Genomic DNA, 25,136 nt, shown 5'->3' with positions numbered 1-25,136 from the left:
TACAAAAAGTGTAGCTGCTGACTTTTAATAAATAGACACCTGTCCCACAGTCCAGCGATGCGGCCGCCCGAAGCCTCGTTCCTCTACCTCTCCTCTGCTGACGTGTCCCAGAAGATTGCAGGGAGGGGGAGAGGAGGAGTCGCCTAAGTAGTGAGGCAGTGAGAGCAGAAGTGGGAGCTGGGTACCTGTCAAAACTATGTACCTGCTCCCCCCCAAAAAAATACAATGCCTAATGTGGCATGTAAGGGGGCAAGGAGTGCTTAAAGCGGAAGTTCCACTTTTGGATGGGACTCTGCTTTAAATGTTGGCAAATCATGCAGAAAAAAAGAAACTCCAAGCTGCAGCAACTTTTACTAATTATTGAATAGCAGCAGCTTTGAGTTTTTTTTCTGACATGTTTCCTTGAAAAGTTATTTTCTCAAACAGCACTACATATCAGCATCCAGTGTTCGCAAAAGGCTTTATTGACCTAGATGATCAGGACAAGCTTTTTGGAGAACACTGAATACCGGTATGCATTTGTACTGTTTGATGAAAGAGCTTTTCAGTCTCAAGTCAAGTATAGTTCTAGTTTAAATAAAAATTGTGATGTTTCATGGGTGACACTGGGGTTCAATAATGCACATTTCTGGTTTTGAGCAACATAGTTCTAATTACCCTTTCTAGTCCTTTGCTATAGAACAATTTATTTACTAGCGATAACCTCCATCTCTGTTAAATATTTAGATATTAAATAAAAATAAACAATTACAACCACATACTGATCTCTATTGTAAGGTGATTCAACAAAATTCTGTATGCCAATTACACTTTCAGATTCATGCTGTGATAAATTAACATAGATGACTAAACCAGATATTTAAAAAATTAGCTTTGATATCTGGATGGCATCCTAGGTAAAGTGAATTACAAAAATAAAGGAAATTTAAAAAACTGACAAAACTTCCCCTTTATGGTTTAACACAGACTTCTGTGTTTCAACTGCCAAATGCAACTTTCCTCAATTTAAGCTCTGACATATAAGCTGCCAATTCCTAAATGTTCTGTGTATTAATAAGGTACTATGAATGAAAAGCAATACCAAGGAATATAGTGCTTGCTTTAGTTTATTTTTCATAGAAATCTCAGTAATGCTGAAATATATTGCTGAAATATATATTTGTTATCCTGAAAAAAAAGATGACAAGTTTTGCTTTTATGCAGAGTTTGCATTTTTGTGTCCATTTTGAACTCAGTTGTTCAAATTGTATCAGACATCATTTTTTTAACCTTTGCTGTAGAGTAAAATAATATAGCAATTAAAAATATATTATGTGTAGGAAGAATTCAGACAAAAAAAGACTAGTAATATAAATGGACATTACTTTAAGTTATAGACACAGAAAAAGGCAATCAATTTTTTGGGTATAGTAATGGGACACCTTAGTAGGTCAGCTAAGGTTGTCTGATGATTACAAATGTATCTCTGTTCTGGTATATTAATCTGCAATTGGCATTTTTCTTTTTTGTCAATCTAAAATGTTAAATAACAGTCAATATCTTTTGAACTACAGAGATTGGACACTAAATGAATTAAGTAAATTAAAGACATATTCTATCTAAAAGTTTTTATTTTTATTTTGGATAGAGTGTGGGGAGGTTAAATCAGTTTCAGGCCAATTCATCATGATTCATCGCTTTTTACTTTTATAATAACTCTTTTTATTAACAAATTCTCAGTCACAATGTTAACATCAGCTGTTTTAAAAGAGGAGCCCTTCTTCTAGGCACCCTTAATGAAACATGTATCTGGTTTCATGTTATGATAGAAACATAGCAGAGGACCCAGATATTTGTGGCCAGACAGACTGGAAAAAAAGATCATCAAAATGGTGGCTGAGTGGATCAAAACCTCGAGAATTCTGACCATCAAATCAGTGGAAGCAGGTTATTCAATATTTGCTCATCTTGCATTTTAGGGCAACGCTTTCCAAATTTTCATGTAAGTTAAACTAGGTCAAGTAGAGATGAGTGATATTAACATAGTTTCAATTGGAATGCAAAACAGCTGAATGAAGTTACCTTACAAAGAAGAAGAAAAAAAAGATACATACCGTACCGGGACGAGGATAAGGAATCCTTCCATCATACTGTACCCATTTGTGATCAGGACTTTCTTTATGGGCATAGGGACCATTAAAAACTCCCCTGATATCTGCCATGCTATATACACATACAGCAGATGCTTTAAATATAGAGCTAAAAAGGAAATGTAAAAGATGTTCCAGATGTTGAGAGCAATAAAAGTATTACACAACAGTTAAACAATAGCTCTAACCACTGGTGTTGTATGGTTCTGTGGTTAATAAAAACATTCCTAACAAAGACAAAATGATAATGATATCTTATAAAATTAATCTTCCACAGTATTAGAAAAAATTGGAAACAAAGGTTTGTTCAGTAATGTATAGTTAGCCCAGTCATATATCTCACCAAAATAACATAATGGAATAACAAAGTCACTTGGTTTATGCTCATTTAAACTGAAGAAGACATATGGAATGAAAAGTTTTAAGCCACATTTTTTATCTACCTTAATTAAGTTAAGTGACTTATTTATATATATTGACTCAGAAAAGTACTACATTTTTTTGGCCTACACATCACATAAGCCTAATAGGTTATGTGCTGAGAATATTCAGATTACTGTTATTTAAAGGTCAGGTGAAAAATAAATAGGTGGGTATTAGACTGAATTACATCTTTCTTTAGACTATTTTGGAAGTCTGGAAGTCATTTGCTTTTGCTGTAGTTCTGAGTATTGTAAATGAACTATGGGCAAAATCACAAAACCATAACTACTGTAACATTTAGAAAAAGACAGCAAAGCTGTCAAAAGTTTTTTAGTTCATGTTTAAGCTATGATGGGCTGCCTAGGTAGGGGAATTCTTAATGAAATGAAATAAACTAAAATGATCTAAGAAGGTCAAGTGATTTCTCCAGTAAGAGAAACTAATAGATGTTATCTATTCAGAGCAAGATGATTTAAACTAAAACTTATGTCTCATCTGACTTTCCTCCAAATTCTCTTAGCCTGAAGTCTGAGATCAGTCATAAGCATAATGACTGCTGCTCCATCTCATCAAGTTTAGCAAAGCTGAATAGATAGTGTGTGAGAGATTTTGGCAAATCAAGGGAATCCCTTGTGGCCTCCAGATCATCAGAATTAGTGTCCCCATTGGAAGATTTCCCTGCTAATACTTTTCTGGGGAAAACCAAAAATGTGGGATTTTCTTTAACTTTTACTTTCAATGATAATGGTAAACAGAACAAATAGAGAGGCTGAATCTCCCTAATGAAATACCAGACAGCAATAAAGACTGACAAGTGTTGTTATCCCTCTCCACTCTATCCAAAACAACAACAAAAAAAGTTTAGGCCTTTAGGTATACTCTAATGTATGGAATGCATTATGATAAAAATGTCTTGGCTTAATAACTACATTAAGGCTCCGTTTCCATCTAGGCATCCTGGATCGCTGGCAGAATCGCCGCAATTCTGCCCACTATCCCGAATCATGGTAAATATGGGGACACCCCCTGCAATCCCCGTCATTTCCAAAGACACCCCAATAGTGGCACGATTTTGCTGTGATTGTCGCCCAACGAATCGCAGTAAAATCACGCAACCAATATTGCAGCATGCCTGTCGCCCAAAAGAAGTTCAGAAACTCGCGATTCTGTTTGCGTGATTTTACCGCAATTTGTTGGGCATCAATTGTGGCAAAAATGTGCCACGATTGGGGTGCCATTGGAAGTGAAGTGATCACAAGAACATCCTGCGATTTGCCATGATTCGGGATTGTGGACAGAATCGCAATGATTTCCTATTTGTCTCTGATTTTATATTAAATTATTTATTTGGAACAAACATGCATTAGAAAGTCGGAGTGAAATGAGGACCATCATACATGTCCCAACTAAAAAGAAAATCTTCAAATCAGCATAACACCTAGGGAACTAGTATTTTCAGCATAAATCCAGCAATAATGGGGCGTACACACGGTCGGACTTTCTGGAAAGCTAGGTCCGACGTACTTGCCGCCAGACTTCCGGCGGACTACCGCCGGACTTTCTGAACGGCCAGACTTGCCTACACACGGCCGGACTTTCCGGAATCTGGTCTTCCCGACGGACTTCCGCCGAACTTTCAGAATGAACGGACTTTCCCACACACGGACAAGTCCGTTCATTTTGAACGTGACTCGGGTACGACGGGACTAGAAAAGGAATTCAATCTCGCCGCTTTTTTTGGCGAGATTGAAACCTTGCGAGCCCCGTCGCAGGCATCCCAGGCCCTTAGGTCTGGTATTGAACTTTAAGGGGAACCCCCTACGCCGAAAAACCGGCGTGGGGTCCCCCCCAAAATCCATACCAGACCCCGATCCGAGCACGCAGCCCGGCCGGTCAGGAAAGGGGGTGGGGACGAGCGAGCGCCCCCCCTCCTGAACCATACCAGGCCGCATGCCCTCAACATGGGGGGTGCTTTGGGGGAGAGGGCGCCTTGCGGTGCCCCCCCACCACAAAGCACCTTGTCCCCATGTTGATGAGGACAAGGGCCTCTTCCCGACAACCCTGGCTGTTGGTTGTCGGGGTCTGCGGGCGGGGGGCTTATCGGAATCCGGAAGCCCCCTATAATACGAGGGCCCCCAGATCCCGGCCCCCCCACCCTATGTGAATGAGTATGGGGTACATGGTACCCCTACCCATTCACCTAGGGGAAAAAGTGTAAATAATAAAACACAACACAGGTTTTTAAAATATTTTATTAAACAGCTCTGGGGGGGATCTTGCTCCGGCTTCGGGGGTCCCTCTTCTCCCGGCGTCCGGTTGGTTCTTCGGCCGGCCCCTCTGCTGTCTTCAGGTAGCTCTATTGCCAGTGGAGGTCCGGGCTTCTGGGCTTCTGGGCTTCTCTTCTCTGTGACATCTGTGACTGTGACTCTGTGACATCATATGGGGCAGGATCTCCGCCTATATAAGTCACAACGGAGCCCTCAGAGACCAGTCCAGCCGGAGAGAGCGTCGTGTCAACATCTGGGGAAGAGAAGAGAAGCCCAGAAGCCCAGAAGCCCGGACCTCCGCTGGCAATAGAGCTACCTGAAGACAGCGGAGGGGCCGGCCGAAGACCTGGAACACCGGGAGAAGAGGCCGGAGAGAGCGTCATGTCAACATCTGGAGAAGAGAAGACAAGAAGTCCGGACCTCCGCTGGCAATAGAGCTACCTGAAGACAGCGGAGGGGCCGGCCGAAGAACCAACCGGACGCCGGGAGGAGAGGGACCCCCGAAGCCGGAGCAAGATCCCCCCCAGAGCTGTTTAATAAAATATTTTAAAAACCTGTGTTGTGTTTTATTTACACTTTTTCCCCTAGGTGAATGGGTAGGGGTACCATGTACCCCATACTCATTCACATAGGGTGGGGGGGCCGGGATCTGGGGGCCCTCGTATTATAGGGGGCTTCCGGATTCCGATAAGCCCCCCGCCCGCAGACCCCGACAACCAACGGCCAGGGTTGTCGGGAAGAGGCCCTTGTCCTCATCAACATGGGGACAAGGTGCTTTGTGGTGGGGGGGCACCGCAAGGCGCCCCCTCCCCCCAAAGCACCCCCCATGTTGAGGCCATGCAGCCTGGTACGGTTCAGGAGGGGGGGGCGCTCGCTCGTCCCCACCCCCTTTCCTGACCGGCCGGGCTGCGTGCTCGGATCGGGGTCTGGTATGGATTTTGGGGGGACCCCCATGCCGGTTTTTCGGCTAGGGGGTTCCCCTTAAAGTTCCATACCAGACCTAAGGGCCTGGGATGCCCCCCGCGCTCGCCGCAATGGAAAAATTTGTTTTTCCTATTGCAGCGAGCGTGAGATGCAGTACCCTGCTCCTCCGTCGTATCTGGTCCGTCGGACCAGCATACAGACGAACGGGCTTTCCGTCAGGAACTGAGTCCGGCGGAGTTACGACGTAAGATTTGAAGCAAGTTTCAAATCTAAAGTACGTCGGATTTCCGGCCGAAACGGTCCGTCGGAAGTCCGATGGAGACCACACATGGTCGGATTGTCCGCCGGATTTGGTCCATGGTTTGGTTTGGTGCATGTGAAAAGTCCGACCGTGTGTACGCCCCATAACAGTCTCTATGCTGCCTTTTTTACTGGTTTTCTTTAATGAACAAATAATATAATATAATTAACACAGAGTAGGAAAGTAAAAAAAAATCTATGAATGTTAAAACAAAGGTGTCAGTAAAAAAAGTAACATTAACTTTCTTTCTCAGTACTCATTTGAAAAAAATGGGACAATAGTTGTGTATAGAACAAAGGTGACTTTAACTATGGCGTATTCTACCACATGAGATGAGTAACAGCAGCATTTAAAAAGGACAATGGTTTTACTTGCAAATGTTAGAACCCAGACTAGAGTAAAGCCGGCCATACATGGATAGAAATTCACCTGGGTCAGCAGAGACCAGCCGAGATTCAACCCATGTATGGGCAGGCTGATAGTATAAATAGGATAAATCAATGTGCTCTGCCAGTGGGGGAGGGGGGGCGAGAGGCATTCTCCTATCAACACTGGCTGTGTTGATGGGGGAATCAAGCGATTTTCTTTCCTTCCACCCATGATGGAAGGAAATATATTCAAATCATCTATGGGCTGCCTTAGGATAAAATGGAAATATTTTGATCAAGGGAAATGTTCTGTCTGTCATTGTGGGGTTAGAAAGGTATATCCATCCCCCCAAGGCCTCTTTGTTTGAGAGCGATTACATCTGAAGGACTTGTATCTTTTTACAACCAGATAACCACATATCTAAAACCAGTTAGCAATGTGATTAAAATAACCAAAGACCATACTAATAACAATAAATTAGTAGAGCTTTCTAAAACTTCAAATTTATAATCATTGTAGTCCAACAGCAAATTACACATTGCACATACAGTATGGCACAATGCTGATACATGCATCAATCAGATTGTGAGCAGTGGGGAATATAGATTCTACTAATCAGCTTTACTTTATCTACAACTAAACCTGAAATGCAATTATTCAATTATTCAAATCAATACCTTGTTGTAGTGAAAATTCCATACACAACTGGGTTCCTTTCATCTTTAGTTGGCAGTACAAATATATCCTCTGTAAAAGATAAAATTTGAATTAAATAATATTAGTTTTATAGTGTCATCAGTATATGTATCTCCTACTAGTTAGACAGGTATTTTAGGCAAACTCCATGCAGGTAGTGTCGTGGTTGGGGTTATCATTAAGCCATTGTGATTATACTATTAACTAGTAGATTTTAGCATACACATAATTAGTGTGTTTATTGTGTACGTTGATTTTGTTACTTGTTTAGTAAACAATGTAATAATAAAATCCTGAAATATAAACTCATTTACCGACTGTATTACTGTAGCTGTGTACATACAAAATCAACTGTTTCTAAACAGAAGTGAATGATGGGACCTGTCATACACTATACTTTGTAGACCAGCAAAGGTTTAATCCACTCAACTCAAATTGAAGTTAGTATCTGCACTGTAAATGCATTGTAAGTGCATGGAAGCTAACACCTTCACACCTTCCATGTCAGCACCACTCTCTGCACCGCTTTATCCCCAAAAAACATGTAACTTGAATGTGCTATTTCTAGTTTTGCCATGTCACTATTATTATTACATTCCCCAAAAGACCTAGTGTATGGCCCTTGCCCTCTCTTGTACAGTGTGATGTGTCCACTCAGCACTCATCTCTATATAAATATATATATATACATATACATAAATATATTTTTTCTTTTTTTATACATGATCACACAATCTGTTCTTAGCTACATAAGGGGCTTGGGCCATGGGCTTAGAGAGCTGGAGTGGAGACTGCGAGGGGTGTCATCTTGGCCATTCGAGAACAGACAGGCTATGCTTCGAGCACCGCCAGAAAACTGACCAGACTGGACTGGATGTGCTTCCATGTCATAAAATAAGAAAGCAGGGGGATTGGCAAAATCACCAGAAATTTCACACTTATGCCCTGTACACATGGTCAGACATTGATCGGACATTCCGACAACAAAATCCATGGATTTTTTCCGACGGATGTTGACTCAAACTTGTCTTGCATACACACAGTTACATAAAGTTGTTGGAAAATCCGATCGTTCTGAACGCGGTGATGTAAAACACATACGTCGGGACTATAAACGGGGCAGTAGCCAATAGCTTTCGTCTCTTCACTTATTCTGAGCATGCGTGGCACTTTGTGCGTCGGATTTGTGTACACACGATCGGAATTTCCGACAACGGATTTTGTTGTCGGAAAATTTTATAGCAAGCTCTCAAACTTTGTGTGTCGGAAATTCCGATGGAAAATGTGTGATGGAGCCCACACACGGTTGGAATTTACGACAACAAGGTCCTATCACACATTTTCCGTCGGAAAATCCGGGACATAAGAAAGCAATTCAAAGAGAACAGGATACATTTTAACATTTAACACAAGTACATGGTACAACAGACACATATCAGGAATATGACATGTTGGCATAACAAACACTTTGATTTAACTGAATGAAATTACGCAACTTTAGCTCTTGCAATATATTTCCTAAATAGTATTAACAGCTCTTACTTGCTTTGCTTGCTCTTTAATATGTTTAGGGGTGATGCTAATTGTGAAGACTGTTATCTGCAAAAATGCAGTGTTCCAAGCATTACGATAGATCTACTGCTTGCTGTTTCAGTATGCCAGTATACTTACTTATTTCAGAACAAGATTTTTTTTTATAATACCAGTGAAAAATAAGCAGATTAAATATTCAATATTTAAAAGTATTCCAAGAACCAGTTTAATATTATATCTGTTGACTGCTTTAGCCAGTAAAACGAGTCAAGTGCCAAAGTGTACTTGTAATGTCATTATTCTCATTGGCTGAAATGTTTTGGATGTGGAACCGTAAGAGTGTTGTCAGATGTAAACACATTTTTATCTGTTTCAATTTACTGTATGTTGCCATGGCACTTTACTATATCAGCCAGGTGATGTTAGGAGACTCTTTCCTTAAGCAATGAGCCGTATATTCTTGTCAGAATATAGCAATCACAGCTGGTGATCAACCTGACAAAATTTAACATGCTTTATGTACATCTCCAAAAGATGAGTGATGAGGGAGATTACAAACAACTTACGCAATTCATCAAAGTATGTGTCCCCTCCGTCTGGTCCTGGAATGGAACACACCAAACGTGCTTTTAGAAATGTAGTCCATTTATTTATTAAGCTGCGCTGCCCTCCAATATCATTCTAGAAGAAATGTAAAATTTTAATATAGTGGAAAACCTTATCCTTTTGATAAGTATACAGAATTATTAACACAGTCATAAAATGTTGATGCATGTTGGAGCTACAAGCAAGGATTGTTATGCTTAATATTATTGACTTTAATTGTCATCATTTGCTGCATTATTATGGATAAATATACAGTTAAGCCAAAAGCAGCATTTGTAAAACTATTCCTTGCAGTGGCAACTCCATAGAAGTTATTTCTACAAATATTTAAAAGCCATAAAAAAATCTATTTACAAATACTTAAACACACGTTTAACTAAGGAAATATTTTGGAACCAATTTTTTAATAATAAAGAAGGTGGGCACATTGGGAGGGATTTATTAACACTGGAGAGGACACAATTTGGAGCAGCTATGCATAGTAACCAATCACCTTCTAGCTTCAGCTTGTTCAGTTAAACTTTGAAAATAAAAGCTAGAAGGTGATTGGTTACCATGCACCCGATTCTGGCTGCTCCAGTCTTTGTAAATTCGCCTCTGTTTTTTTTTTTTAAAGGAGTAGTGACAATACAAAAAAAAATTGGCTGGGTTGGAAAAGCGGTCAGTCATTGTGCGGCATTCCTATCCCTGAACCATACCAGCTACATGCACTCAACATTAATAGTATATTTTGCAGGGGGGATGCAAAAAAAAAAAAAAAAAAACAGCATAAAAAAGTTCCCTAAAGTACTGTAAATCGCACATCAATCTTGTCGTCCAGCGATGTAAATCATTAATCATGATGAGAGTTTGTGGTTCATTTGGGCTCCAGTATGAAGCTGAGACCAATTGCCCTCAGCTACCCCTAGGAGGCTGATCCGCATCTTCTTTTTAGAAGCCCACTGTGCCAGGCGTGTGCCATCTCTGCCTCCCCTTTCAGTGCCACAGTAATAGAACTATTACCCTTGTAAACAGCAGCTCCCCAGTGTTGCAGAAATGTAAACAAAGCTACCAGGGATTCTGGGTGACATCATTGAACAAATATGGTCATAACAATAATTGGTCAATGACATCTTCTGGGATCCCTGCTGCTGTTTTTGAATTCCAGCAATGCTGGGTGCTGTTATTTGTGATAGAAGTAGCAGTGGGGCAGCATTGCCGTGTAAGCAAGTCGGTGAGAATTGCTCAAATCAGCCCAATTTGTTTGCCAAACTGCTGGATTCCTCATATCATGTTTAACTCAGCTCAGTCCTAATAAAAGTTAATCTTGCACTGAACTGACGATAGCAAAGTGAATTACGATAATCAGGTAGCTACTTTATTTTTATTTTTATAGTTAGAATATAGATGGGAGACGTAATTGTTTCAACGTTGGAAGTAAGTAACCCCAAAATGCATCAGCTTATCATTTTATCACATGATGATTTTATTAATGATCCACATATTTCTAGTAAATGTAAATATGAATAATGTTAACAGTGTACTCTCTCTACTTATATTTTAAAGCTGTGACATAAATACCCCAGATTTTCCTTTTTTCTTGGTTAATCATTTATTTGTTCTAATCACTCAAAATAATTAATGATCCAAATCCTTTATAAAACAACTTCATGTATGTTGTCATTATATTTGTGGCTGAATAGTGTGCAAATACTTTCTAGGCTTCTAAGAATTATGCACCTGAGAATGCCTCATGCCAAACAGCAGGCCTTTAAAACACCTAAGGCAATGTCAGTTGTACAAGCTTATACAAGATTCCCGTCCTTTTCGTTAGTACTAAACATACACCTACATGTACTGGACAAATTCTTTGTTCTGTCAGCAATGGGAGTACTGCAATATGACAGATTTATTAAACTCCTGCAATGGGACATATTTATTCAAACTAAAAAAGAGAAAGGCATGTGTTTTGTTAGCATCCAGTGTGAACATCCAGCTGTTGTTTTGTTGCATGCAGTCAACTGTGACCTACACAACTATTCCTTTCTTATTTTTATACAATTTCCCAATTATAAACATACAAGTGTTCTATGGGAACAGAGACAGAATGGCAGTCAAATGGTATACCATATGGACACATGATGTAAGGCTTCACCAGTTCACCAATTTAGGTACAAGCACATCAATCTGAAACTGAGACTCATGCTTCACTAATAAGGTATGGATAGCCTATTGCTCTCCTTTTCCACAACTGGTACCCCAATAAAGACTGAACCATGACTTTATGGGAAAATATTGGGGATTTATTAAACAATTCAGTATTTAAAAACACTACTGCAGCCATCTTAGACTCCCCTGAGACCTATATGCACTCAGCTCCAGAGTCTCTAAAACATATTGCTGGCCTGCTCGGGCTCCATCCTGCAGCTAAGCCCACTTGCCCTCAGATGGGAAGGTTAAGATGCACCCTCTTTTTAGAACACCCACTGTGCCGGCCATACACCATCTCTGCCTCCCCTTTCACTGCAACAGAACTTTACTTCTATTCTGCTAATCTCATTCCCACTTGCAGCCCTTAAATGTTCCCAAATCCACCTTGCAAGTTGCTCAGATTTGCCACCATGAATAAAGTATGGCTCAATGCCCAATGTCCCCTCTAGTCGACCCCATACTTTATTTATCCCCATGTAACCTGTAGCAAGACCACCATCTGTCCAGCTCATCCTGTAGTCCATTGTTGAAAATGTCCAGACCCTCATCGAAAGGTGCACACCATCACTTATAGAGACGTGGACAATAATTTTTGATCTTCCAATATTCAAATTTGCCACCCCAAATCCTCATCTGACCTGCCATCTTGTCCATCCAACACATTTAAAGAGGTGGCTGACATGTAAGCAACTGGCTGCTGCTGCCAGCGCTCAGTCTGTCAATCTGTTTATTACAAATTACCACTTACCAAAACAGAGAGAACTACTGTATCTGTCAGAATAAGAATTAAAGTGAATGAAGGTCTAAGCATTTTCTCTTTTGTGACTTGGCTCTGGTTTCCTGCATCTGTAGGAAATCCCTCCCAGCCTCCCACTCTGTACAAGTCTGTAAAGCACATCACACCTTGGGACATAATCATAGGTGTGCGCAGCCTCTTGCATTAGGGTGTGCACCCCAAAGCTCAAATACATATGCATGTGTATATGTACTGATGGTGTCAGTAGGGTAGTGGACAGTGTCATTACTTTTATTTTATTTTTAAATAAATTATTGTATTTTGTAACAATTTTTTGGTGGATGAAATATCAGTGGTCTAAACAGGGGGGAATATGCACCACACAAGGCGAGTAGGGTGTGCCCAGGCACACCTGGCACACCCTGTGCGCACGCCTATGGACATAATGTACTATGCCATATGTTATAATGTATTTTGTGAAATATATTTTCTATCATACGTGGCTTAAATTTCAGTATCACTCAGGCCAAAGTACCTATTTTTTATACCTAAATACATTACAGCAAATTCTTTATTTAACATTGCAGAATTCAGAAAATATTGTTTTTTCCTTACCCCTGATAGCTGATTACTATAAATATTTTATAGCAGAAAGCACAATATTATCATCAATGTTTATTGATTTTATTCATTCCAGACAAAAGGACAGAGTGGAAAAACCTTGGCAGTTAAAGACGTAATAAGTAATTTATTGGTATTTGAATGACAGTATGAAAGCAACCATAAATTCAAACATCTGTGATAAAAACATGTTCTACAGCATATGAATTATCTTCATGATCACATTTTTTTCGAAAGCATGCATCTTTAGGAACGTGAAGCATCTCAATCTGAATCACTATAGGCAAGCATATTTTATACAGTATATAAACATACACTATTTACCTTGCATATCATTGCTATCACACTATCAAAAGACTGCTCTGCCTATAATTCAAGTACTTTTTACTGGAATGTGTTTCTCATTGAAATAGAAAATGCAACAGTAAAAAAAGTCAACTTAGTACTTCTTTAGGTTACCAACACTACAATTTTATATGTCCTTTCTCTATTTTTAACTACCCACCATTCTAGTGTAATGTATTTTAAATATGCATATTAGACATGGTAAACAACATGTATAAACCCTGCTGCCACCTTCCCTCAGTAGAAATGTAATGAGATGTGTAATAGATTTTACCTAAAGTGAACTTGTCTTGAAAAAAGTACGGAACTCTCATTGTTGGCCTTCTGTCTGCCTAGCTGCCTGATTAGAGTATTTTTAAGTGACAGATTCATAACAAACATGTTGCAAATGGGTGTCAGAAAAGCATCAAATTATCTCTATACTTGTTACAGGTCTAGTCAAAAAGCACTGAAGCCAAAGCACAATCATAACAGCTATGTAACTAACATTTTTATGTATCTATTTTTTTTCAATAAGTTTTTTTTTTATTAAATATTAACAATAGACAAGAGAATAACTTATGTTATATATAAATATGTGATACAATGAGATCAGCAACAATTAATCAGTAATATAACCAAAATTAATAACTAACATTTTTAAAAGCAAAGGTCAGCAGATTCAAGCGCCCCATAATGCACTGCAAGACCGCAGTGCATTGCTGTATGATGATTGACCAAAGCATACACCTGACCTGAATGCTTTGGCCAATTACAGCACGCTACTCAGCAAAAGCCATAATTGGCCAAATGATTTTGGCCAATCATGGCTCAGGGGGACTAAGTCCATGCCCCACACTATTTAATGCAGCCCACACCGCACCTGTATAGTGCGTTATAGTGGACGGAAAGATTGAGCTAGATTAGGCAGGCAGGTTAGTTAGTTAGTGGCAGTGTATTTGATATCTATCTATCTATCTATCTATCTATCTATCTATCTATCTATCTATCTATCTATCCACTCTGCATTCAGGGTAGCCTATATATACAGTGCATTTGGCGGTGTACAGTCTCTAATACAGTGCAGGTGGTGTACACAGTATATAATACCGTGTGTACCATTTCAAATACACTTCAGGCGGTGTACAAAGTATATAATACAGAGTAGTGCGGTGTTATAAAAAAAAAAAAAACATGTCAGGAAGGTCTCCAAGGAGAGGCAGACGCTCACAGGCCACTAAAAGAGGGCAAGCAGCCTCTAAAATAATATTTAACAGCAGGGACCATTCCTGCACCCAACAAGAGTAACTGTGAGGGGTTACAGTGTTCTGGCACCCCCAACACCTAAGGCCCAATTTTTCAGTAGAGTATATAGTGCAGTCCGTATATTATACAGTGCCTTGCAAAAGTATTCACCCCCTTGGCATTTTTCGTGTTTTGTTGCCTCACAACCTGGAATTAACATGGATTGTCTGAGGATTTGCATCATTTACTTTACAGAACATGCCCACAACTTTGAAGATTTTTTTATTGTGAAGCAAACAACAAATAGGACAAAATAACAGAAAAGTCAATTTGCATAAGTATTCACACCCCTAAAGTTAATACTTTGTAGAGCCACCTTTTGCGGCTATCACAGCTTTGGATAAGTCTCTATGAGCTTGCCACATCTTACCACTGGGATTTTTGCCTATTCCTCCTTGCAAAGCTGCTCCAGCTCCTTCAAGTTGGATAGTTTGCGCTTGTGAACAGCAATCTTTAAGTCTGTCCACAGGTTTTGTATTGGATTGAGGTCTGGGCTTTGACTAGGCCATTCCAACACATTTAGACCCCTTAGACCAATCAAGTGTTGCTTTTGCAGTGTGTTTGGGGTCATTGTCCTGCTGGAAGGTGAATCTCCATCCTAGCCTCAAATGACACACAGAGTGGTACGGGTTTTGCTCAAGAATATCCCTGTATTTAGCACCATCCATCTTTCCCTCATCTCTGACCAGTTTCCCAGTCCCGACTGCTAAAAAACATCCCCACGGCATGATGCTGCCACCACCATGTTTCACTGTCTGGATGGTGTACTTTAGGTGATGTGATGTGTTGGGTTTGCGCCAGCGTTTTCTTTGATGGCTAAAAAGTAAAATTTTTGTCTCATCAGACCAGAGCACCTTCCTCCATACATTTTGGGAGTCTCCCACATGCCTTTTCGCAGACTCAAAACGTGTAATTTTGTTTTTTCTGAAAGTAATGGCTTTCTTCTGGCCACTCTGCCATAAAGCCCAACTCTATGAAGCATACAGCTTATTGTCATCCTATGTACAGATACTCCAGTCTCTGCTGTGGAACACTGCAGCTCCTACAGGGTTACCTTAGGTCTCTGTGCTGCCTCTCTGATTAATGCCCTCCTTGCCCGGTCCATGAGTTTTGGTGTCTGGCCGTCTCTTAGCAGGTTTGCTGTTGTGCCATGTTCTTTCCATTTGGTTATGATAGATTTGATGGTGCCGCTAGGGATCATTAAAGATTTGGATATTTTTTTATAACCTAACCCTGACTTGTATTTCTCAACAACATTGTCCCTTACTTGTTTGGAGAATTCATTGGTCTTCATGGCAGTGTTTGGTTAGTGGTGCCTCTTGCTTAGGTGTTGCAGCCTCTGGGGCCTTTCAAAAAGGTGTGTATATGTAATGACAGATCATCCGGCACTTAGAGTGCACACAGATGGACATCATTTCACTAATTATCTGACTTCTGAAGTTAATTTGTTGCACCAGAGCTTTTTATGGGCTTCATAACAAAGGGGGTAAATACATACAATACGCACATGTCAATTATCAGTTTTTTATTTATGAAAAATAGTTTTATGTATATATTTTTCTAATTTTACTTCACCAACTTAGACTATTCTTCTGATCCATCACATATAATTCAGATAAAAAAAAAAAACATTCAACTAAAGGCTGTAATGTAACAAAATAGGTAAAAAGCCAAGGGGGGTGAATACTTTTGCAAAGCACTGTATATACTGCAGTTCAGAGTATATAGTGCAGTCCATATAGTATATATATACTGCAGTTCAGAGTATATGGTGCACTCAGTGTAGTATATATAATACAATGCAGGGTATATAGTGCAGTGTACAATATATAATATAGTGTATTGAAGTGTTTAATGGGAGCCCCATGACAGAATTAAGAAAAAAACGGCATGGGTTCTCCCCGTCCATACAAGGCCCTTTTGTGTCTGGTATGGATTTTGGGGGGACCCCCAAGCCATTTAAAAAAAAAATTGGCATGGAGTTCACCTTAATATCCATACCAGACCGGAAGGGACTGTTATGGACTCGGGGGGGGGGGGGGGAACCCACGCTGTTTTTTTAATTTATTTTTGCCAGGATCTGGCAATACATTAAGAGCCCTTAGCAATTTTAAATTACATTTTTTCCTTTAGAAATATTATTTTGCAGCAGTACTTTTCTAAACATGGGAAAAATGTGCTACATTACAGGCAGACTAAGGGGACCCCCAGGCACGATATTTAAAAAAATATTTCATTTTTATTGTTTCACTTTAAGCATTCTTAAAATCACTGCTCCTGAAAAAACGTCTGTTTCAAAAAATTCTTTTGCATTGATACATGTCCCCTGGGGCAGTATCCTGGTCCCCAAACACTTTTTATGGCAATAACTTGCATATAAGCCTTTAAAATGAGCACTTTTGCTTTTTCACGTTCGTGTCCCATAGACTTTAACGGTGTTTGCATGTTCGCATAAATTTTTTGTCTGTTCGCAAGTTCTGGTGCAAACCAAACCAGGGGTGTTCGGCTCATCCCTAGTCAGCTATAGCAGCCTCTATTCTCCCATGGCAGCTAGTATCTCAAAGGGATGGCAGCACGCATTATTTTAGAATTTATTATCTATTTGTTAGGCTTTTTTTAAAGGAGCCATCTAATGAATATACAGCATGAAAAATACTAGTAGAAAGTAGAAAGAAGCATACTCAGTTTTAATATAATATTGTAATGGCATACACATGGAAAAATTACATCAACATATTTTAGGCTTACAATAGTAACAATCTGTGTTCACAGCAATTTTTAAAGTTCAACTTTAGGATCAAGCTTACTTTTCTGTAATAGCTTCCTGTCCCTTTGCACATTCTAAATCTTACTTTTTCTTATTTTTTGCTGTTTGTGACCTCACCGGGGGAACCCACGATTTTTGGTATAGCGGGATATATGGAAAAAGTTCCAGAGAGGAACTGCACATCACATTCAATGTGATGTCAAAGACAACTACATTTCCCATGAATCATTGGGAATGTATTGACATCAGTGAGTGGATCTGTGGGTGAACAGCAACAGTGCTGTCACATCTAGAGGCACTATTTGCATGGATGCCAATTAATGATTGTGGGCAGGGCATGATCAGGTGCTCTACTGACTGGACCCTCCACTGAAAGCAACATGTAATTAGTGTTGAATTAACAGTACTACAAGCTGGTACTGGCTTAATTGGGAGAGAAGAGTGGCAGCTGGTTGTGCCCTGAACTTGTTGGACAATTGACATGTTTTTGAGCACACAATAGCGGCCAAAGCTGTATAATATAATAAAAAACTTACAGGGCAAAAGCACACATCTGGCTTTCAGTTTTTAGTGCTTGTTTCCTGCCTGATGTTTAGTTTAAAAAAAAAAAAAGATTTCTCTCAATCCAGAATTATACCAACCTATAATGAGTTTAATGAGACAGCATTCCGATGCCTGAAGGGCCATGAGTGTGTATTCCCCTGCCATACTTGTTCAAGCTCACATAGACATCAGCACTGTGGCATTGCTTTAGAAAGGTTCTCAAAAATACCCCTATCCCCCACAAAGCAGGGCTTATTCCTCGAGAATACAGGAAATGGTGTTTAAGTGGAGTAGAGGTTTATTTACCACTTACTTGCTCTTCACTTTAGGTTTAACCTAGCCTGCCTGCCTATGGACTCCAATAAAGGAAATCTAGCCCTGAAGGGGAAAATAATTTTTATGAACTTACACAATATCTCTACCTATCCTTAAAGCTGAACTGTGCCTCATTTCATAGCTGGAGGATGTCCAGCATTGTCTAGCCATTTTGTCTCCAGCCTGACTGACCCTTTCATTCAATGGATTTCAATTCAATTCTCAATCAAGGAGGCTTAGCAGTGCACTTGGGCATTACCACAGCTTCCTATTTTCAGGAAGCTATGTACAGCTCTCTGGCCCTTCCCACTAGTCGTGATTAGTCTGCATTGCATAAAGAAGAAAATAGATTTATTGAAGCTATCACTAGTTCTAAAATAAGCTATGCAGTCAAAATGGACAGGTTTTATTTAATAATGTCATAAGCATGTTGATAAGGAGGAACCAGGGAAAATATGAGTAAGTTCAACTTCAGCATTCATATTGAAAAGCACAGATTACCCTTGCTGTCAGCATAATTTAATCAGCCTTGTGACTGACACAGAAATCTTGGAAGTACCATGCTGTTATTTTTGAATTACTAAAATGAAGAAATATAAGGGATTGCAAAGGCAATTAACTAAAGCAGTGCACTGCAAATGTAAGGGTTAATGCTGTCATTAAAAGATTAACTTTTCCATAGCATTCAGAAATTGTAATCTTCAAATATACGAGTCATGTTGTAAAGTGTCGCGCAAACCGTTGGCGCTATATGAATCCGGTATAATAATATGGTTCAATTTTTGGAATGTCTGACCCATAACAGACTTTCTTGGCCATGTATTGATGTGCTTTAAGACCGCTTTAAGCAAACACACAGAGAAAAGGATCAACTGTGAGTATAGCATAAAATAATTAAGAAATGGAAAAAAAAAAAACATTGCTTCCCTTTTAGTTTCAGAATGCTATGTTATAAGTCTTTTGAATAATTATTATGGGTACTGTATTCTGTCCTTGAATCTACCTTACAGAAAGGAAGTCAAGGCAACTTTAATATAATTTAGACACTACAATGATAAGCCGCTATTTTGTTTGGATTTCACAAACTATTCTTTATTGCTTTAGTTTATCATGTTATACTCCCCAAAGCAGCCAGAAGTATTTTCTGAAATGATCACAGCAATAAATATTACTTTTGGAATTTAATATATGACATGCCTATTCATATTGTGGAGGATGTTGCAAACCTACACCTTGCACAGGAGATAAGTGGAACAAAGGGAACATTGTTGAATTCAGATATAAAGATGCAGCTTTCTGCAAGCTGCAGAACTTTGATATGGGAAAGAATAGGCTCTTTAGTCACAGTAAGACAGGGAGACTCGGTTGTCATTAATTACCTATGAATTTAAAAAACATTGTGCACAAATAAAAGCTGAACTATAGCTGAAGTATATATACTGTATATACAGTATATATATTTTTTTTTTCTGGAAAAAATTGTAAGGATATAAGTCTGCTTTGTGTGCACCAAATGTCTGCTGCAAACCCAGTTATTACTGTACTGCACATACAATAGATTTTGCAAAAAGTAGAGCTGTTGGGGGTCCACTACCAGAAAACTAGAAGGGAATGAATACAAGGCCAGTCACTCTGACCAAGGAGAAAGAGCAACAGTGACCAGTGTTACAAGAAGCCCCTGCACAGAGGCAAAGTTTGATGCTGAATTACTAAACAGATCTGTTAAAAATACACAAAGGACACCAAGATTCAAGTAAGAATGCATATGCCTCTTGTATTTAGACAATATTTGTTTTTCCAGGAGTTCAGCTTTATACTAGTATTAACCATATTAATGAATTACTACCACTTCCAATTGTACATACATACATAATTTTGAAGTAACAAATTGCAGCACTGAGGTCCTGGGTTTAATTCTATCCAGAGCCACTATCCACATGGACTTTGTACATTATTTTTGTATTTGCTTGGGTTTTCTCCAGGGTCTCTAACTTTCTCCCAATCATCAATAGGCAATTCAACTTCCACATAAACTTGACCCCAGGGCCGGATTAACATAGGGGCTATTGGAGCTGCAGCTACAGCTCCCCTACCCTATTTTAAGCCCAGCTGCCCAAAAAGAACAGGCCCCCTGTCAGCCCCATCAGCCCACCATATCACAGTCGTGTCCCCGATGCGGGCTTCGATCCTCCCAGAGCCACCTTGTGCCTATATCTGGCCATACCATGTGTGCAGGGGGATCTCTTCCATCTGCTGTGCGGGGAGCCTTGTACTAGGCACTAAAGCCGCAAAGCCCCACCCCCCCTCCACTGAGTGCCACAGTGATAGATTCCAGTGTGCGGTCCTCATTCCTGTGTAAGCCTCACACATAGCAGAACGGAGACCAGCCAGGCACACAGGGGACATCTGGAAAAGAACCCTGGGATATGGCTGCTGTCACTGTACTGGGCTGCATCACTCTACCCTGTGCCACAAGTAAGGGATGGAGGGATGCAACTTTGTGCTGTGTACCCTTTATGTGTGCATCTGGGGGGATGAGGGTGGGTAACACCTGGTAAGGCTTGTCTCAATGGAATTAGTATGCAGTGCAGCTAATCAGACAACCATCTGCTGGGTGCTAGGAGTGTGGGCATAGGAGGTCTGTACCTGGCACCTTCCCCCCTGGACTGTGTAAGTTTGTTAATGGGGAACTGTGGGAATAGACTGTGTGTGACTTATATTGCATGGAGTCTGCATGTCATGTGGGCACAGTGTACAGACTACATAGGATGTGTATAGTGGGCATAGTCAGTGGCGTATCATCTGGCCACTGAGATCTAACACACAATGTAGACATGGAGGAGCTGCTGCTGCTCCACCCGTGCTTCCAGATATCCCCCTCCTTGCTTTTGCTCCTCCTTTCCTCCACCACTAATGCCCTGTAACTTCTCTGCAGCTGTTAGCTCCTTGCCCTTTCCACCGATTTGGAGTGCTGCAGGGGAGTTACAGGGGATTTACCTCCAATAATAGATCCCCCCACTGCTCCGACCCCCATACTGACCCCCCTTACCGATGACCCATGCCACCTCCCTGCAGTGCTGCTGGCCGGCTTCCCTCCGGACGGCTTCAGCTACTGCAGGGGAGCTTCAGGCCAGAGAATCCAAATCTATCAAAGTATCCCCTTCTCTCCATGGTGCTCCAGCACTTCCTATACTGGGCTCCCCACCACAGTACCGACCTGCGCCCACCTCCCTGCAGCTGCTGGCCAGCTTCCCCTCCTCCCCCTCCTAACAGCTGTAGTGGCTGCTGGGACGGAAAATCAGTGCAGCTGCTGGAGATGGAGAGCGGGGGGCTGGTAAACATGCCATGTTTACTAGCCCCTTTCCAAATGAAAACAGTGAACAATCTGTTCCGATTGCTCCTGTTTTCATTCATTACTGAAGCATAGTAAACTGTTTACTGTGCTTCAGTTTGTAAATTAATTGGAGCCTCTGTTTAGAGACTTCTATTCATTTATAGACAGTACAGCCGTTACTCTCGATGTGACATCCATGTGGGTGCAGGTGCATGTCCCTGTGCGCCTACACCCATATGGATGTCAGATAAGAAGCAGTGACTGTGCCCATGCAGCCACTGCATCCCAATTGGCATGGATGGGACTGCCTGCACAGGGATGTATGGAACACCTGTGCATCCCCATGCATGTAAACAATGGCCTTCACACATATGTACACTTTAGTACGCCTCATGTGAATGAGGCCTTAGTAGAAATTAAACTATTTGCCTACCAGGCCAATTCTGACACTTCTCCTATACATGTCAGCATTTTCTTTTCTAGAAAACGACTTAGAAACCCAAACATTATATCATTTTTAAGCATTGGCCCTAGAGAATAAATTGGTTTGTATTGCAATTTTATATGTCACATGATATTTGCGCAACGGTTTTTCAAACGCAACTTTTTTTAGGAAAAAAACACTTTAATAGATTTCAGTGCACATAAAAATGATATAATGCCCAATTTTTGGTAAAATATAAAATATTATGTTATACCAAGTAAATAGATACCAAATTTGTCAAGCTTTATTTATTTATTTTTTATTATTTATTACAGGTACTATAGCACTATCGATTTATGCAGCGCTTTTACAGTATATTATACTTTCACATCAGTCCCTGTCCTCATTTTTACAATCTAAGGTCCCTAACTCACATTCATCCATACGCATACTAGGACTAATTTGAACAGGATCCAATTAAAGCTCCCAGCATGTCTTTGGGGTGTGGGAGGAAACCGTAATACCCGGAGGAAAACCACACAGGCACAGGGAGAACATGTACACTCCAGTCAGGTAGTGCCATAGTTGGGATTTGAACCGGCAACCCCAGTGCTGCTTTAAAATTGCCTACGCCTGTGGAACAGTGCTAAACAATGGTACCTAAAAATTTCCATATGCGGCGCTTTAAAAGTCTTTACAGGTTACCCAATTAGAATTATACAGGAGGTCTGGCACTAGAAGTATTGCTCCCGCTCTGACATTTGCAATGATACCTCACGTGTGGGGCGATTACTGTTTACACATGCATGCAGGACTTACGTATGCATTTGTATTTGCCCATAAGCATGGAGGGAGGGGGCGCAATTTATTGTTTATTTTATTTAAAACTTTTTTACACTTTTTAAACCAACATTATTGCTATCACAAGGGATGAACAAAATCCCTTGCGATGGCATAGGCCGTGACATGTCCTCTTTATTGAGAGATCTGGGGTGTATTAGAACCCAGATCTCTCCTCTGGCCTCCAAAGCAGCCGATCACACACAGATCAGCTGATCATCTGCTTCACTGGTCGCTAACCATAAGCCAGAAGTGGCACAATACTCATCGCTTCCGATTTTTGGTGCCACGAAGAGAGAGGAACAATGTCAGTCCCTCTCTGTGCAATTCACAGAATGCTGCCGTCCGAATGGTGCGACACCAACTTTGCGATGCCACACCGATTCCCAAAAGTAGTTCCTGCACAGATGTCTCAGAAATCGCTCCCGAAATCAGACTGACATGCGGGTATGAAATTGTGTGAGTTCAGCTGAACTCGGACGATTTCTAACCCGCAGTCAGTGTGAACCTGGGCTTAAGCATGCCCCTTAAGCCCCTCCCACCATTAACACAATCTGGCCACACCCACTGGTCTGTACATTGGCTGCTATATAGTGTGAGCATGCCATAGACCTGATGGTGGTACCTGTGGGCACAGGATAGCCTATTCCTGGCATCCCAGTTTTTCAACATACTGACTCTGTATTGATAGAATGTGCAGCTATACACATAATATATGGTGAGACAATGCTGACCTCTGTGTGATGTGTGTACTGTCTGTAGTCTGTGTATGATGCACAGTGTGAGCACAGTTTGATGTATAAATTTGAATACACACTATAATCCATAATGGATGTGTATGGTTGGCATAAAATATCATCTGCATATGCTGTATGTGTTCAATATAGTCACACTGTGATGTACAGTGATGGGCACAGTACATTTTCTATATAGGGTGAGCTTGCTATAGCCCTGAAGGTGGTACATGAGGGCACTGGATAACTGTTTGCGTTTTCATTTTATTTATTTCCATTAAAAGGCCCACCAAAATCCTCAGCACCAGGCCCGTGATGCTCTTAATTTGGCCCCGCTTGACCCTAATGTTCATGTGTATGACCTGGATACAGGTAAATGTATAAGCTCCTCTGGGGGCAGTGACTGATATGAATATTAAGAAATTGGTCAGAACTTTTTACACAAAGTAAGTAAAGATGTTCCTAGGCTTTATAGGAAATGCAATGTCTTCCATTCCAACACGTATAAGCATGTAGACACCTTCTGAGTCTATAAAATATAAAAGTGATGCAATCTGCTTACTGTGCACAGGGATGAGCCAGATGTTCAAGTCGAACTTAAGTTTGACTCAAACGTTGGGTGTTTGCCTGTTCGATGAACAGCTTACATTATGCGGTGTTCGCGGCAAATTTGAAAATCCGCGGAACACCATTAAAGTCTATGGCACACTAACATGAAAAACCAAAAGTGCTAATTTTAAAGGCTTATATGCAAGTTATTGCCATAAAACGTGTTTGGGGTGTCCTGCCCCATATCAATGTAAAAAAAAGTTTTAAAAACTGCAGTTTTTTCGGGAGCAGTGATTTTAATAAGGCTTAAACTGAAACAATAAAAATGAAATACTCCTTTAAATATCGTGCCCTTTGGGTCTGGCATGAATATTAAGGGAAACCCAAACCAAAGTTTAAAAAAAAAAACACGGGTAAAACTGTGCCACTTTACAGGCATACTAGAGACAACCCCCAGGTACGATATTTAAAAGGAATATTTCATTTTTATGGTTTCACTTATTTTAAAACAGTGATTTTAAGCATCATTAAAATCACTGCTCCTGAAAAAAATTGCCGTTTTTAAAACTTTTATTTGCATTGATACATGTCCCCTGGGGTAAGACCCAGGTCCCCAAACACTTTTTATGTTTTTTTTTCATGTTCGTGTCCCATAGACTTTAACGGTGTTCGTGTGTTCAAACAAATTTTTTGTCTGTTCGCAAGTTCTGGTGCGAACCGAACCGGGGGTGTTCGGCTCATCCTTAACTGTACACATGAATGATGGCTTCTTTAATAGAATGGTTCACAGCACTTAGCACCGCATTTTACAGATTTTGGACTTTTGTGTTTGGTTATTAACAAACTATACTGGCTGCTTTTATGTATTAGATGTGTACAGATTAGCGCAGATATTTTTATTGTTTATATCACAGCACTTGCATTAACCTATGACCTAAGCAACCCAATTGCTATGAAATGTTTAGCATATGTAATTTCACAAATTTTAAAGTAACTTAAACATTGTCATTGAGATAATTACTTAATACATGAATTCACCCAGTTATGCCTGGAACACTAGAATAATAAATGGAAAAATGCTATCATTATTAAACACACTGAGGTTATTCTTCGTTCTTTTTTTTTAAGAAACATACTTTGTAGACACATTCTGGAAAGGATGGGAATGGAGGCGGTTGGTTATGGTTAAACAAGAAAAAGATAACT

General features: G+C 40.3%; 1 protein-coding gene across 3 annotated transcripts in view; it reads right to left on the bottom strand.

The window, feature by feature from the left end:
- Positions 1-25,136, bottom strand: part of SEMA3D (semaphorin 3D) — a 352,301-nt gene that overhangs the window by 83,071 nt on the left and 244,094 nt on the right. For all 3 annotated transcript variants that reach the window (XM_073619546.1, XM_073619544.1, XM_073619545.1), the window contains exons 9-11: positions 9,209-9,323; positions 7,091-7,160; positions 2,094-2,238 (exon numbers count right to left, since the gene is read on the bottom strand). In XM_073619546.1, the coding sequence (XP_073475647.1) occupies positions 2,094-2,238; positions 7,091-7,160; positions 9,209-9,323 (330 nt within the window). The remainder of the gene's footprint in view (positions 1-2,093; positions 2,239-7,090; positions 7,161-9,208; positions 9,324-25,136) is intronic.

This window comes from Aquarana catesbeiana, linkage group LG03 (genome assembly GCF_042186555.1).
Source record: "Aquarana catesbeiana isolate 2022-GZ linkage group LG03, ASM4218655v1, whole genome shotgun sequence".
Taxonomy (NCBI): Eukaryota; Metazoa; Chordata; class Amphibia; order Anura; family Ranidae; genus Aquarana; species Aquarana catesbeiana.
This window is presented reverse-complemented; position numbering and strand designations above follow the sequence as displayed.